Here is a 15,623-nt window from a genome sequence, read left to right as displayed (position 1 = left end):
TTTTCTTTCTTTTATTCTTTGTGTGAAAGGAACAAGTAAATAGATATCTAGATAATGTGCTTTACAGTTAGGCTGGGTGTGGCGGTGTGATAAAGAATAAGGTATTGTATTAAATGACGAAATTAGTCAGACTCCATAACATTGAGAATAACTCAAACTTTGTCCATTATATGCAAGTCAGTGTGTATTAAAAAGGCAACACCTCTTTCTGCTGTTTTGGCCAATGGGCTCAATGGGTTTAACATAAAAACTTGACATATGGATGTCCTGGTAACAGATACATAACATTCATGATAACCAGCTACCAAGTGACATTGAGAATTGAAGACACATTTTTCAAGGTGTGCAGTACAAACCGCATTCTTATCCAAAATGCATGAGGTGTATGTCCCTCCCTCTCCATATCCCCTAACTGTATAGTCTGTATTAGATGTGTCTTTCTACAGTTGCATTGTGTATTTTCCCAGGAAAACATCACAGTGGTTGCTGTTACTAATACTGTCCAGCAGGAAGATCAATCAATCGGAGAGAAACTTTCAACCAAAACAAATCAGATCACTTCTTACTGTTTCTAACACATTGAGGTCATTGTTTGATTCTGACCTCAGAGACAATATGATTTATCGGTTGGCTGGGCTTAAAATCAATCAAAAAGAGCAAAGACCGAATGCAATCTTAAGACATTTGATAACGGTCTAACAAAACATTATTCAAGCATGTAGATGTACGTACTGATAGAACCATACACCCATGCATCTGTGCAATGCTTCTTTAGCCAACAGAGTCAACCTATTCTAATAATACCATCAATGTCTTTGCATTTGGGCCAATATGACAAAAGTTGTCTGTCAATTGTCAATGGCAAAAGGTAAAATCCACTTGTGAAGATATGCAGACACAAATGCATTAGTGGTAATGAATAAGTCACTGAGTCACTCTTATGCAACTTAGAAACAAAATCAGACAAGTGACAGACTGACGATAGGACAAAACTAGACAATATAACATACAGTAATATCACGACATCACCAATACAGACAATACACTGGCAAGGAAATGTGGCATCAAGACTTGATTATACCTTGAATGCCCTGCCACATACTTGCCCACTGGAATGCCCAGTTCCCACTATCGGCACAGAGGGTGTGGTGCTCCTAATACTGACAACAGGTCCGATTACCTCTGCATGGTAAAAGCCAGGACAGTTTGGGAAAAATGGGATAGTTCAGGATCTGATGAAGATTATGCTCCCAACTCTTTCCATCTGAATGTTATTCCTAGTGACATTTAAATGTAATGACTTATGATGAATTAGAGAAAACAAAAACCCTTCCAATTTTTTACTGTGGATTCTGACTTGTAGATGTTGTGAAATGTATCCCTAATTTAATGCACCAATTGTAGTCACTTAGTTAAGTAGTTACTGTAGAAAACGGTTTTACATTTCATTATTACACCCCACCCCATACCCCTCCACCATTTAACATTCAAGATTTCGCTTTGAAATTGGCCGATTTGCGTTCAAATGTCACACATTGCTTCAGATCAACCATGAGACTGCAACGCAGTAACAGTAGCTGTTAAATCCTACATAAACAGCTGACACACCAAGACTGCTTTACAAAGGCAGCCCAATTTTGATTATTATTTTTTCTACTAATTGGTCTTTGGAACAATCAGATCAGCTCTGAAAAATATCTGATGTGATTGGTTAAAGACCAAATTGGTGGGGAAAAGATCAGAATTGGGCTGCATGTCTAAATGCAGCCAAAGAACATGACACACATACCTTCCACTTATGACATGTAAAAATTAGGTCTTTAAATGCTAATTATTGAATCACTGCAAACAATAAATATTAGATATCTTCAGTTGAAAGTACAATACCATATTTGTGTTTATCTTTACAATGAAGACCTAACCTAACTGACTTGAGACCTAACTTCTGTCTGAGTATAGTAAAAAAGTAAATATGCTGGTTGAGGAAAATAATTACATTTAGAAAAATGTAAATATTTTTATTCATTTTTATTTAATCAGGCGAGTCAGTTAAGAACACATGATTTACAAGTCAAGATAATTATGTAAACTTAAATCAGAATTCTGATTGTTTTGCGCTTGTTTCCAAATGTGAAATCACTGTGTAGGCTATGCATTGCCATCTTGTGGCTCGAAGGCGCAAATGGAATATAATGATCATAAAAGCATCTGCAGTATAAATCCACTTTGTTCATAACATTTCATCACTAACAACAACACCCTTGCAATAAAAACTGTTCTTACGCACAACATTGATAGCTCATGCAAAGCCCTCAAACAGCCATATAAGACTTGTAGGTGTTGCTGTAGATATTAAAGGGACAGATCACCCAAAGTTCATTATTGGTTAATACGTACAAGATTTTTTGAAAGATGATAGTTCACTTTAGGTGACCTTCACCGGTTAAGGCAAACTCCCGGAAGTGATGTCATCCTCCAGGAAGTCACTTCATCACAGGGCTAGACGTCCAGGTTTAGTGAAGACAGTTAACATCGGGTCCCCTGTCCCTCCAGGTTCTTAAGCCAGAGCTCCAGGGCATATTTGGTACCAGTGCTGACCCGCTCCACATCCTCTCCGCTATTCGGGGCCCGGTTACACAAAACAGACAATGGCAAAATTGACTCACTGAGCCCACCTTCCAGAGAGACCTCCGATACACTGCAGAACCAACACCACAGAAACAAAATTACAACATTGTTAAGAGGAATGCAATTAAATAATGTCAGAGGAAATTAGCCCAGTAAAAAAAAAAAATTCACAAATACTTATCAATGGTACACTATATAATCTATTGTTTATGTTTTGAGTGCATTACTTTGTGGATGTGATATACCTTATGGTTGTAGCCAGGCCCTCCAACGGTGTCACAGAACCATCCTCTCCGTCCACGGCGGACACGATGGCCTTGACCAGTGAGGCGTCCACCCACAGACAACCACTGACCTCAGCAGGCTTGGGGTGCAGAGAGGCCTAGAACAAATATAGTCTTTAGTGTCAGAGGCCTTGGCTTTGTATGCCTTTAATGATGACAGACAGACAGACAGACAGACAGACAGACAGACAGACAGACAGACAGACAGACAGACAGACAGACAATGAGGCAAATACCTGGAGCTGCTGGTGTGTGAGGGAGGTGTTTAGGAGCATGTAAGTGACCACATGGTGCCTCTGCGGCATCCCTCTGCTCAGCATGGGTGGGAAAACTGACTGTGAAGAGAAACAGAACATAAGCAAACAGGACTGTCAGACAAATCAGAATGTATCAAATGTATGTGGAATTGTGGCCAGTAGATTTTTTTCTAATGTATTTACATATTATTATTATTTAATAAACTATTCCCTGGAAATGTGATGTGTAGAGTGGCAGTGATTTCCCACCTCCCAGAGCCCCAGCAGCTGAGCTGAGACGTCTCCAGGGTCCAGCTTCAGTCCTGTCTCCTCCCTCAGCTCCCTCAGCCCTGCGTCCAGGAGCTGACAAACAAGAGAGATATGAGGCAAACACGCACACCATGCTTGATTGAAGGGAATTGACCCCAGATACCACGAGGGTGCTGAAACCACAGGCAAAGACACTTATGAGGAATAATCCATTTTATCTTCCACTGTTTAATAGCTATAGCAACTAGAAACTTTACCCTCTCATCCAGTTCCACATGGCCACCTGAAAAAAAGAAAACAAATCACCCTTTCAATATCAGGAAACAACACTAAGGTTAATTGGGTTACCCAAAGTGTCGTCCTATGGAATGCTATTTCATTTTGAACGGTTACTTCCGCAGAATGATGCCATACCTGGTGGAACCCACACATTGGGGAAAATGCGGAGACTGGCCGCCCGTCGAGTTAACAACACCTTCTGATTGGCTGACTGCAGAAGAATAGCAACCCCCACGTCCACTCCGCGGCTCTGAACATCCAATGGGATTGCAGCTGCCTCTGCGACAGACAGATACTTGAAGGGGCAAAAGGTTGCCCTCTGAGAAAAAATAAATATTAACCAAATAAACTCAAACATTTTCCATTATACTTTTTTCAGTCAACCAAAAATTATTTGTATGGGATGTGGCCACAACCGATAAAATGATTAAGCCTATAATTGTATTAAATTGAATATATTCCGTTGAGCCATTACCTTTAGAGGAATTCCTCTCCCCTTCTCGCAGTCACACAGTATAAAGCGATTGTTCTCCAAAGAACACTTCACCTCCACCTCATCATCAAGAGTCTCTGTAAAATGACCTGTTATGCTCTAACAGAAAATTAAGTGGTAAAAAAAAATATGTTTTTTTAACTGTTGCATAATTCACCTCATATAACAACCTTTGAAAATTCGGCAACTACAATAAAGGCTAACCATTTACCTAAATTACTTGATTTCAATGTATTTTGGAGGGGAAAGTACTGGGCCTGGTATGGGTCCATTCAGTCATTGTTTTTTGGTTATCAATATACAAATCCTGATTATGGATGGCAATATTTGGCCCATAGATTAAGGAAATATAAACTATACAGTGGGGAGAACAAGTATTTGATACACTGCCGATTTTGCAGGTTTTCCTACTTACAAAGCATGTAGAGGTTGGTAATTTTTATCATAGATACACTGTGAGAGACGTAATCTAAAACAAAAATCCAGAAAATCACATTGTATAATTTTTAAGTAATTAATTTGCAAATTTGAGTTTGCTATTCACAAGAAGCATTGCCTGATGTGAACCATGCCTTGAACAAAAGAGATGTTAGAATACCTATGATTAAGAATAGTTGACTTGCATAAGCTGGAAAGGGTTACAAAAGTATCTCTAAAAGCCTTGATGTTCATCAGTCCACGGTAAGACAAATTGTCTATAAATTGAGAAAGTTCAGAACTGTTGCTAATTTCCCTAGGAGTGGCCATCCTGCAAAGATGACTGCAAAAGCACAGCGCAGAATGCTCAATGAGGTTTAAGAAGAATCCTAGAGTGTCAGCTGAAGACTTACAGAAATGTCTGGAACATGCTAACATCTCTGACAAGTCTATGATACGTAAAACACTAAACAAGAATGGTGTTCATGGGAGGACACCACAGAAGAAGCCACTGCTGTCCCAATATTGCTTAACTAAAACAGTTTTGTAAAAAGGAATGTTCCAAAATTCCTCCTGACTATTGTGCAGGTCTGATCCGCAACTACAAAAAAATGTTTGGTTGAGGTTATTGGAGGGTCAACCAGTTATTGAATCCAAGATTTCACATACTTTTCCCATCCTGCACTGTGAGTGGTTGCACTGTGTTTTCAATAAAGACATGAAAACGTATAATTGTTTGTGCGTTATTAGTTTAAGCAGACTGTCTATTGTTGTGACCTAGATGAAGATCAGATCAAATTTTATGACCAATTTATGCAGAAATCTAGGTATTTCCAAAGGTTCACCTACTTTTTCTTGCCACTGTAAGTGCTGTTATTGTGAAGTGGAAACGTCTAGGAGCAACAACACCTCAGCCGCGAAGTGGTAGGCCACACAAGCTCATAGAATGGGACTGCCGAGTGCTGAAGCACAGTGTGTAAAAAATCGTCAGTCCTAAGTTGCAACACTCACTACCGAGTTCCAAACTGCCTCTGGAAGCAAAGTCAGAACTGTTCGCCGGGAGCTTCATGAAATGGATTTCCATGGCCGAGCAGCCACACATAAGCCTAAAATCACCAATCGTCTGCCGGAGTGGTGCAAAGCTTGCCACTCGGGAGTAGTAGAAATCCATTCTCTGGAGTGATGAATCACGCTTCACCATCTGGCAGTCCGACAGATGAATCTGGGTTTGGCGGCTACCAGGAGAACGCTACCTGACCCAAAGCATAGTGCCAACTAGAAAGTTCGGAGGAGGAATAATGGTCTGGGGCTGTTTTTCATGGCTTGGGCTAGGCCCCTTAGTTCCAGTGAAGGGAAATCTTAATGCTACAGCATACAATGACATTCCAGATGATTATGTGCTTCAAACTTCATAAGGTGAATGCACCAATTTGTAAGTCGCTCTGGATAAGAGCGTCTGCTAAATGACTTAAATGTAATGTAATGTAACTTTGTGGCAACAGTTTGAGGAAGGCCCTTTCCTGTTTCAGCATGCCAAATTTTGATGACAATGACAATGCCCCAGTGTATAAAGGGAGATCCATACAGAAATAGTTTGTCGAGATCAGTGTGGAAAAACTTGACTGGCCAGCAGAGCCCTGACCTTAACCCCACCGAACTGCTTTGGGATGGATTGGAAAGCCGACTGGGGGGCACAAACTTCATAGTAATGCCCATGATTTTGCAATTAGATGTTTGACGTGAAGTTGTCCACATACTTTTGGTCATGTAGTGTATATGTACAGTATTATTGTTTTATTTTGTATTTAACATTTTATTTAATTTGGGTGACCTACCCCTTTAAAATGGTACTGCAGTAAAACCAAACACTGACATAGGACCTCGTTTTCATAAATTCCACGTGACATTGGCATTTGGCTAGTGTTGAAGTGACAACAAAGCAAAAACATAGCACATGCACAACTGACCTGTACAAAACGGGCACATTGCGGTGCGACATTATTCTTCGACAGATGAACCAGTATTTTCGTGACTTTTTCCATGGTTGTCAATTATTCTCCTTATTGATAGATACAGTAGTTTAATGCAGGTGACAGTTGGCTAGCCTGATTTACAAAACAATTTGTAAAATAATCCTGCGAGCGATAACAAATCTGATAGCAGTATAAGAATGGCAATGCACGTTAGCTAGCTAGCTAATATTGCCACATTACACATTTGTTCAAATGAGTAGCGCAATTGACATCCCACTGCAGTTCACTGAATTATTGACAACCAAGATAACTCTATAGCTAGCCGTTATTCTGATCAATTCCCAAACTGTATTAGCTAACTATCCAGTGGGCTCCTGCCTTGTTAGCTAGGTGGACGGTACATGCAACAAAATTGTTTCCTGCCCACTGATCTTCTTAGCTTCTATGGCTGGCTGTCATGTCCAAGGAATATAAACACAAATGTACACGTAGCTAGCTACCTACATTCATTGGCTACATCGAAATCACATGTGGCTCTTCTTCTTCTTCTTCTTCTTCAGTTTATACATGGCGGTTCGCAACCAACTTTAATGTTCTTTACCGCAACAAACTGGACTGGAGTGTGGACCAGAGAAAAGGAAAGTCTAAAAACTCTAAATCCTACCAACTATTCTCATCTCCTGAAAATTCCACCCCAAAAACATATTTTGGTATTTTTGTTCCTTAGTCCATTGTTGATATCAAAATGCGTTGCATGTCATCACTAAGGTTTTAAAGATATACAGTATAACTTTCACAATACAGAAATACAGCTGATATGATGCATTATAAATCATATGATGGAAAAGACAGCATCTCTGATAGTCTGTATTTTGAAAGAATGCTGACAATGCATCTCAGTGCAAGAGGCGTCACTACAGTTCCTGGTTCGAATCCAGGCTGTATCACATCCGGCCGTAATTGGCCCAGCGCCGTCCGGGTTTGGCAGGGGTAAGCCGTCATTGTAAATAATAATTAGTTCATAACGGACTTGCCTTGTTAAATAAAGGTTCAATAAAAATGATGCATTCATCATGTAAACAGTGCAGTTGAAGTATAATGTTTCTCAATCCACCATATACGCCTATGTCGCACTTCCGCATCTGCGATGAAAAGTGACAGAGCTAGCTAGAGAAGTGTTTGTCAGATCATGAGACATCCCGAAAATCGGTCTCCTCACAAAATCGTCTGTAGCGCCCGATTATGATTATTATTTTAATAATGTATGGCCCCTCTATGGAAAGATAAGACTCTCACGATGATATTCTCCGTTTTGTTCTATGACCCCCATAATCTTACTGCCTATCTGCCAACTTTTGTCTGTTGTGTCCGAACTGTTTGGGCTACACACTAATATCACCCCTCTGTGGAAAGGTGAGTCTCACAAACGCGTACATGTGTTATGTTGCTTTAGGATTCCCACAGGCCTCACAAGACTCGTCTGAAGGTCGCCAGTATCACTTTTAAAAAATTATGTAAGTATATATGGACACTGTTTAGTGCCAAAAATAAGCAGTTAAGTACATGCACAAATAAATACAAATAATAAATGTTCCTGATATTTGTTATAGCTCTCAGATATAGGTCAGACAGTTAAGAACAAACTTTCTTTAGATTTTTTTGGGGGGGACTATCTATTGTTCCGTGTAGTGAATTTGTTATTCAATGCATTTTTATGGGCCAAATACAATTTTCCATCAAATATTTTTTAAATATATTTTGGGGGATTCTTCCAGGCGTCTTAAAATTCAAAATCAAATAGCTAAATGATCCTTGGTATGACCTTAGAATAATTGTATATAGCTTAGTCGAAATCCAAAGCTTTTTAACTTAATGTCCTAATTAGGTAAGACAACCACATATGACAATCATTGTAAGTTAAACTTTACTCTGCGAAGCAGCTTTCATCTGAATCAGTATTAGTAAGAAAACACAAGTACAAGTGTTTTAGTGCAAGAAAGGCAAGCATAACAGTAAGGTATTTGTTTTTTCCCTCTTTTTATTTTCTTGCCACTAGGCCAAAGATTTGCCCTTTATCATCATGTCTGACTGTTTCATGGCAGTGTCACCACTGTGGTGACTTCACTCTGAGTGCAAGGGGAGCACAGGGGGGTCTACAGTGCTGCTGGGAACACACAGAGGGGTGTCAGTCTGAGGGACCTGAGCAGGGAGGAGAGGGACATATCTAATCTTAGTGAATCTAGTCACCTAATCAGACAGTGACAACAAGGCTGCGTTTAGACTGGCAGCCCAATTCTGATATTTTTTCCACTAATTGGTCTTTTGACCAATCACATCAGATCTTTTCACATCAGATATTTTTCAGAGCTGATCTGATTGGTCAAAAGACAAATTAGTGACAGAAAAAAAATTGGGTTGGTTGTGAGGAGATGGTTCTTACCTCTGGGTGGTCGGTACCCATGGTGCACAGCCCATACGTGATAACCATCACACTGATCAGCATCTCCAGCACCAAGAAACCAATCAGAATGCCCAGCATGCCATTGATCAGGAGCTTCACAGGAAGGAAGCCACACAGAGACACAACAGAGGAGACATTTACACACCACACCAGCATCATGGTCATGTTATCAGATGCAGCAACACAGAGCGAATCTACATCGGGCCTTTGCTTGAATTCAGTGGTATTGAAGAAAATACCTACCACAGTGTCTCAGTAGAAATTGGAGTAGGGGTGATCCTCTTTGCAGGGGTATTTGACCAGTTTGTATGGTGTATGCTTGGACATACTGTCACGACTCGCACCAAAGGTGGCTCCTCTTCCTGTTCGGGCGGCGCTCGGCGGTCGTCGTCACCGGTCTACTAGCTGCCACCGATCCCTTTTCCCTTTTCTGTTCGTTTTGTCTTATTGGTTTCACCTGTCTCTTGTTTTGGTTTTTAGTTGGGCAATTTAAGCCGGTGAGGCTCACCTGCTCTTTGTGAGGGCTTATTTCCCCCCTGTTGTTTCTGTGTGGTAGTGCGTTTCAGTTTTGTTTTTTTCCCGGACTGTTTAGGTCCTGGTTTTGGGCCGGGAGTTTATATGCGCCCTGTATTGGCGTGTACTATTTTCTCTGTGCCGGAGATTAACGCATTGTTCTGTACCTTCTGCCGCCTGCGCCTGACTCCACACCCACTACGCCTAAGTGCGTCACACATACAGTGCAGTCGGAAAGTTCCTGGGGCCCAGTGTTCCTCCAAAGGCATCTGTTGTGACAACTGCAAGGTGGGCAAGCCTCTCTCCCTCTGTCTCCTTCACTGGACCAGCGGAACTGGAACTTTTTAAAAGCAACAGAGAATACTTCCCTGGACAAAGGATTCCTATACACTGCAAGCCCAAAACCCACCATGGTGAATATCGCAGTCATTACATTCAGTGAGACATTTTACTTCACCTGTGGAAACAGAGGCGACATACTCTTAAAGAAAACACAAATATATTTCCCTTGGTTGACTAATTGACTAAGGGGTTGACTGATCTTGAACCCAGAACCAAATTGACTACTTGATTACACATGGTATAAGGGGTTGACAGCAGTTGGTTGAGTTAACAGTTGTTGAACTAGACACAACCCTAGGTGCCAGCCTCTGAATGCCATCTAAACAGCTTTCTCCTACTTTCCCAGAAGTACTATATGTGGGGTGAATGCCAGCATATACAAGAGTAATTCCACTAAGGAGGACCTACGGGATAAATAACAACATCCTGAACGTTAGAGACAGATCACATACACAATGTGTGGAAGTATCGTTGAACAATGCAAGTGGCATGAATACAAATAGCACAGTTCCAATTTCTTTTTAGTTTAACCTAAAAGACAACTGATCAATATATAGCTGATCCATCCTCCAACAATAAACATGACAAAGACATCTCTTTTAAAGAAACTGTTCAGCTGAAAAAGATTCCCAGCCATGGAGACCGTTAGCAGCCCCAATGATCATCTCAAACACCTTAGAAGTGTGTAGAGTGAGAAAGAGACATAAAAAAATGTATGAACCGATTACACATTTATAAGCTACAGGCAGCGCATCATGAACGTGACAGAACAGCTACTACTATAGGCATATATAGTACAAAACCACAGTCATTCATACCTTCCATCCATAGTATCCTAACTGTTCTATAAACATCTATGAATGAACTGAGTGCTCACCCCAGAGTCTTGGAGTTTCCTCTGGAATAACTCAACAGCTGTTCCTCTGAGAGGATATTGGAGGGAGGGGCACGGCATTCCTTCAAGTTGTAGCAAATTGAACCAAGGCTTGCTGTGTTGGGAGGGGTGAAACAAAACATCTTACCATAGTTAATAGGTGACTACTTAGCTCAGTAAATAGGTACTTAGATTTAAATTAACAGTCCATGCATGACAACATGTTGGTTGTTTTTGGCATGTTCCTCCTTCATAGTCTTTACAGGATACTTCAAAGGGTGTGATTGTGAATGTTACTGATTCAGCAAGCAGTCATTTGATTTGTCTTTGTATTAGTTAGCTACTCATAAGGAAAACAAAAATCATCTTTAATTGAGTAATGTGCTGCTATATTGATCTACTCTCAAGCAATATTTTATAATAATGATACAATTTCAGATCACCTACATTTGCCTTCTGTTAAAATGAATGGGATAAGCAGTTTTTCTTCTTCCAGTAACACACCCAGCGAAGGGTAGTGGTTTGTAGAATGCACTGCCTACCCTGACTGCACATCACTGGAGAAACAAGGGGCAAATTTGTTTTGTGTGGCCTGGTTCCCCAGGTGAGCAGGGTTTGCTCATTTTCAACCATTCCATTGGTCCTAAAGACAAATCTCCATCCACCAGGGCACCGGGCCATGCAAAACAAACTCGCCCAATGCAAGACCACTAATCAATTCCTCCTACTGATCTGTTGGGGGGTGAGGCTATTAAGTCAGGGATGGAGGAAATTGCCCTCATGTCATGAATTATATTTAGCCTACAGCGCCCCAGCTTTTAGTAGAGCGCCACTCAACAACATGCATTCTCAGTTTCACTTCAAATCAATAAGGCAAAAGATGAATGGCTGATTTGAGTGCATGTGATGTCAGGTTGGCTTTTCACCTCCAGAAAAGCATTAAACAGTTGGAACCAGATGGAAATAAGGTTACAGTGACCTGTGTAAACTTCTACCAATGTAGACACTATAACACTTGAAGAGGAAATATTACATTTACTGAATGAAAGAATGATACACTGTCACAAATCAAGATATTAACTCTACAGTAATATGAAATAGCAAAGAGAATAACAGTCCTACTTGATATATTAGGAACCACTACAGAGCAATACATTCATCAGGACAGAACCATCACCAGGACACGACTGCTCACATTGATGACAAAACAATCAGACACATTCACAGTGTGTCACACTTCCTAATGATAATCTTCATGCACAGTTTAGGTAAGCAATTGTGAAATAACGAATTCAAACAAGAGAATCACATGAGTACATAGGGTATACTACAATGCAATATGTGTTGTAAGAAGTAGGGTGAGGTGTATGGCATGGTTCTGCCTCAAGGAGAGTATGGTGGAGCCGGGGTGTCAGAATGTTCAACACTGCCCAGTAAGGCCACATCACTGTCGCTCAGGGAGGCCTGGCTGGCTCCGGTGGGGTCAGTACCAGTCTCTACCACCACCTAGACCCAATGACAAGGTTCAGGAAGGAGGAAGGAAGGAGGATGAAGTGAGGAACTAGCACAGACTGGCATCATCTCAAACTGGCCATTCAACATAACCCATATACCCTTCACGATTCTGGGGATTTGAAAGGACTGGATTGGTGTGTCTAAGCAATATGGTGTAAACTCCACCAAGCCTACCAGAGGACTAGATGGAGCTATTCAGTTATTGCTGATACCTAGCAGTTTACAAGAGGGGGAGTCAAGAAGCAACAAATGTTATGGGAAAGTTAGGGATTGTAGCAATGTTCTGTTAAATAGGCCAAATGATTCATGCCCCACAGCATTACATGTTTGAACTACTGTAAGACTGTACTTGTTTTTAATGTACAGCTGCTGCACTCTCTGCCTGTTCAACAGACTGTTAACCTGTTGATGTAAGCGTTGACTGCAGTGTTCTCAAGCTTACCATCCCCCGGCCACGGCTCAGGCTGTAGTACCCATGGAGGTGAATGACTTTCCCAGAGAAGACGCAGACAGTGAGAGCCACACAGAGCTCCATCACCGTCAGGACCAGCAGTAGGCCCTTTACCCCATTCAAGACTGTCTGATGCACACAGGGGTAAAGCAAGAGGAATATGTGTCAATGGTTGGGCTAATGATTTGCATTGTAACTTTAGCAGGATTTACAAGTTTTGTTCAGGTTTCCCATCCTGGTAAAACAATATCAACCGTATCTCGTAAATATAGAAAACATTTAATAAGCCTGCAAAGATGTATTTCTCTAGCTCCTTGCAACCTTTAATAAACAGACTGTTTGGAAGCACAGGAGGCTGCTGAGGGGAAAATTAATCAGAATCATTTCCAGAACAGTGCAAATGGAATGGCATAAAACGCATAGAAACAATGTGTGTGATGTATTTGATACCATTCCACTTATTCTGCTCCAGCCATTACTACGAGCCGTCCTCCCCAATTAAGGTGCCGCCAACCTCATGTGTTTGGAAGGTTACTGAGTTCTCTGAAGTTAGCACAAGAAATAAATACAGCAAAATGACATGAACCAGGTCACTTCCATAAATACTTACATATATTCTCCTAACCATACTTGTGCATTCCTGTATCCTGTTCTGGTTGGAATTGGAAGTATCGTTGTCATCAGTTTCGATGCAGAAACCATCTTCATGTTTTACAGTCAGCAGCATGCAAATATAGGCAACCCCAGCCAGAGCCACAAGAACACTGACGACATTCACAGCCAGAGTCCCTTTAATCTGACAGGGTGGGAAATGGAGAGGAGGGGAAACTGAACAACCATTGCGTGACAATGTTAGTTTGTTTTGTTTAAAATATATGGACATAGGAAATCCATTAACTGTTCCAATTGGTTAGATTTTTGGTTTGTGAATTTTGGTCTAGAAAAATATCTCCTGTTTTACTTCCTAATAGCAAAGATTTTATTTCTGATATATATCTCAACTTATAAATCTAATAAAGTCAACTTGAAGTGCACACTGCTATTAACCACAATCACAGTGAATGACTTACCAGACTCAAACGTGTTCCTTTCCGGGCAGCCACAGTGAGAGATCCAGAGAGGACAAACTGGAGAGTGTGAGCAACACAGGAGAGAAAGACACTTTAGACCATTGACATATGACACTAAGGTGATGCTGTCCAATCAACTGCCACATCCAATGTCACCTACTGTAGAGGCCTACACTTTATAGATAAACACAAGTTCTGCTGTCTCCTGTGGGTGTGGGATGCCCTTTGGTCATGAATGCTGATCTGAAGTCAGTTATCCTGCTTCTTCACCTACTTTTCTAGGTTACAATAGTACTACTGTAAGATATATGATGCCAGATTCACTCTGAGGAAACATCTCTAAAATTGCATGTGTCTGTGTAGCATTAAGTGTGTTGGATATTACTTGCCCACTTGGGACCTAGAACTTACAGCAACTCCCATGAAGAGTGGGAACTGGTCATACAGGATAGGGGAGAGAAGAGCAGACAGGCTCATCACCATGCACACCAATCCAAGGATGATCTGCACAATCTGAGACAACAGTAATTCCGGGAACATTAAGTAACAATAGTGGAAATGGTAACTAATAGTGGTTTACAGTTTAGCCTAGATGTTTCTTCTAAATCAAATTGCCCTCAAAGGATGTTAAATATAGATCTCTACAATATCACAGCCGATGATTGAATCCAATGGCAAATGGATGGAATAAGCACTGAAAACAAAGGACAGTAATATTCTGTTCTCACCCCAAGAGATTGTGGCTGAAGCTGCAGGAACACCCTTGTCATCTCTGACACTTTAGTGGTAGGCAGTGGCACAGCGAGGGGCGCACTCTGGATCTGGGGAGTGACATTCAGAAGTGGCTCTGAAGCCTGGCCACTCTCCACCAAGGGGAACACTTGTGTCACTACCACAACTCCATTTGCAGTTGTGATAGAGGTGGACATGGTTGATGATCCTTATTTGGGTGGTTGACGACAACAAACACCTGAGAAGAAAACAAACTACACACTGAAAGCTTGATGCTTTAATACAGCTGCAGACATTGTGTTAGTGTTTATTATGGCATTACAGAGAGCCTAAGTCTTCTTTAGGTTGCCCTTGGTTTAGAAATATAATTTCGATTTCATTATCCTTTTAGATTTTTTCAAATGACCAAAAACAGCGGTAACTAGCACAGAATTGGCCTTTTTTTATGTCCCGCAAAGTAGATTTGATATCAGTTAGAATAACATCATTGAAATGTTAAACAAATCAATACAATATTGACAACATTCAATGCTTACAATATATGACAGCCTTTTTTCAAGCCACATTTGAGTTGCACTTGTAAATCTGTGTTTTGTATTTCAATGGAAATTGAAAGTAAAACTATGGAAGCTTGCAAATGTTTACATTTGTTAGGCCTACTGCTGTTAACACACATCGCCTAATCAACATTAATCTAGACAACATTTGTAACATATCACATCGGAAAATGTACCACTTGTCCACTTTTTCCAGGTGCGGGAACAGCTAATGTACAAACACGGAAATACAAGGATATAATCTAGGATACTTCTTCAACGTTTACAGATCCCTGTTGCGTCTGCTATTTTCATTTATAACGCGTTCAAAACTATTGGAAACTCGGAAATATTCGACTTCAGTCCGTTCATGACAACTGGGACATCGGGGGGAAACACTTTTGAACTGTCATCGGAATTCAAAATCGGAAGCTGGACCATCTTTCTAGAGCGCAACTTTCCGACCTGAAGATTACTGACATGATTTGATTTTTTTTCCCCGAGTTCACAGTTGTCTTGAAAGCACCAATATCACAGTTTATAAACTCA

At 40.8% G+C, this 15,623-nt stretch overlaps 2 protein-coding genes across 5 annotated transcripts; both read right to left on the bottom strand.

The window, feature by feature from the left end:
* Window positions 1-2,013: 2,013 nt before the first annotated feature.
* Window positions 2,014-11,638, bottom strand: LOC118364536 (nucleoside diphosphate-linked moiety X motif 17-like). Of its 3 annotated transcripts, none has more exons than XM_052489671.1 (9): window positions 9,285-11,638; window positions 9,021-9,134; window positions 4,173-4,289; window positions 3,833-4,016; window positions 3,676-3,701; window positions 3,419-3,511; window positions 3,149-3,247; window positions 2,874-3,010; window positions 2,014-2,698 (listed from the first exon to the last, which is right to left on the bottom strand). In XM_052489671.1, the coding sequence occupies exons 2-9, from the start codon at window positions 9,117-9,119 to the stop codon at window positions 2,527-2,529; spliced, it is 927 nt and encodes a 308-aa protein (XP_052345631.1). In that variant the 5' UTR covers window positions 9,120-9,134; window positions 9,285-11,638; the 3' UTR covers window positions 2,014-2,526. The 3 variants fall into 3 exon arrangements, with proteins under 3 accessions (XP_052345631.1, XP_035602048.1, XP_035602049.1); XM_035746155.2 differs by lacking the exons at window positions 9,021-9,134; window positions 9,285-11,638 and adding exons at window positions 6,575-6,666; window positions 7,085-7,238; XM_035746156.2 differs by lacking the exons at window positions 9,021-9,134; window positions 9,285-11,638 and adding exons at window positions 6,575-6,666; window positions 7,085-7,234 and having other exon boundaries at window positions 4,173-4,267.
* A 147-nt stretch (window positions 11,639-11,785) lies between these two features.
* Window positions 11,786-15,623, bottom strand: LOC118364538 (membrane-spanning 4-domains subfamily A member 4A). Of its 2 annotated transcripts, none has more exons than XM_035746157.2 (7): window positions 15,272-15,623; window positions 14,535-14,776; window positions 14,218-14,319; window positions 13,807-13,863; window positions 13,347-13,532; window positions 12,728-12,865; window positions 11,786-12,276 (listed from the first exon to the last, which is right to left on the bottom strand). In XM_035746157.2, exons 2-7 carry the CDS (start codon window positions 14,733-14,735, stop codon window positions 12,154-12,156), a joined length of 807 nt encoding a protein of 268 aa, XP_035602050.1. In that variant the 5' UTR covers window positions 14,736-14,776; window positions 15,272-15,623; the 3' UTR covers window positions 11,786-12,153. The 2 variants fall into 2 exon arrangements, with proteins under 2 accessions (XP_035602050.1, XP_035602052.1); XM_035746159.2 differs by lacking the exon at window positions 15,272-15,623 and adding an exon at window positions 15,075-15,254.

Source organism: Oncorhynchus keta, chromosome 31 (genome assembly GCF_023373465.1).
Source record: "Oncorhynchus keta strain PuntledgeMale-10-30-2019 chromosome 31, Oket_V2, whole genome shotgun sequence".
Taxonomy (NCBI): Eukaryota; Metazoa; Chordata; class Actinopteri; order Salmoniformes; family Salmonidae; genus Oncorhynchus; species Oncorhynchus keta.
The sequence above is the reverse complement of the archived record's forward strand: the minus strand, read 5'-3'. Positions and strand labels throughout refer to the sequence as shown.

What these genes read in the sequence shown, in the direction of transcription:
- LOC118364536 (XM_052489671.1), bottom strand. Translation starts at nt 9,119, where the DNA reads ATGCTGGGCATTCTGATTGGTTTCTTGGTGCTGGAGATGCTGATCAGT. An exon ending in TGGGTACCGACCACCCAGAG is followed by an intron (nt 4,290 to 9,020) that starts GTAAGAACCATC and finishes ATTTTCTGTTAG; the next exon opens with AGCATAACAGGTCATTTTAC. An exon ending in AGCTGCTGGGGCTCTGGGAG is followed by an intron (nt 3,248 to 3,418) that starts GTGGGAAATCAC and finishes TTCTCTTCACAG; the next exon opens with TCAGTTTTCCCACCCATGCT.
- LOC118364538 (XM_035746157.2), bottom strand. Translation starts at nt 14,735, where the DNA reads ATGTCCACCTCTATCACAACTGCAAATGGAGTTGTGGTAGTGACACAA. An exon ending in CACTCTTCATGGGAGTTGCT is followed by an intron (nt 13,864 to 14,217) that starts GTAAGTTCTAGG and finishes CACACTCTCCAG; the next exon opens with TTTGTCCTCTCTGGATCTCT. An exon ending in AAGGAACACGTTTGAGTCTG is followed by an intron (nt 13,533 to 13,806) that starts GTAAGTCATTCA and finishes CCACCCTGTCAG; the next exon opens with ATTAAAGGGACTCTGGCTGT.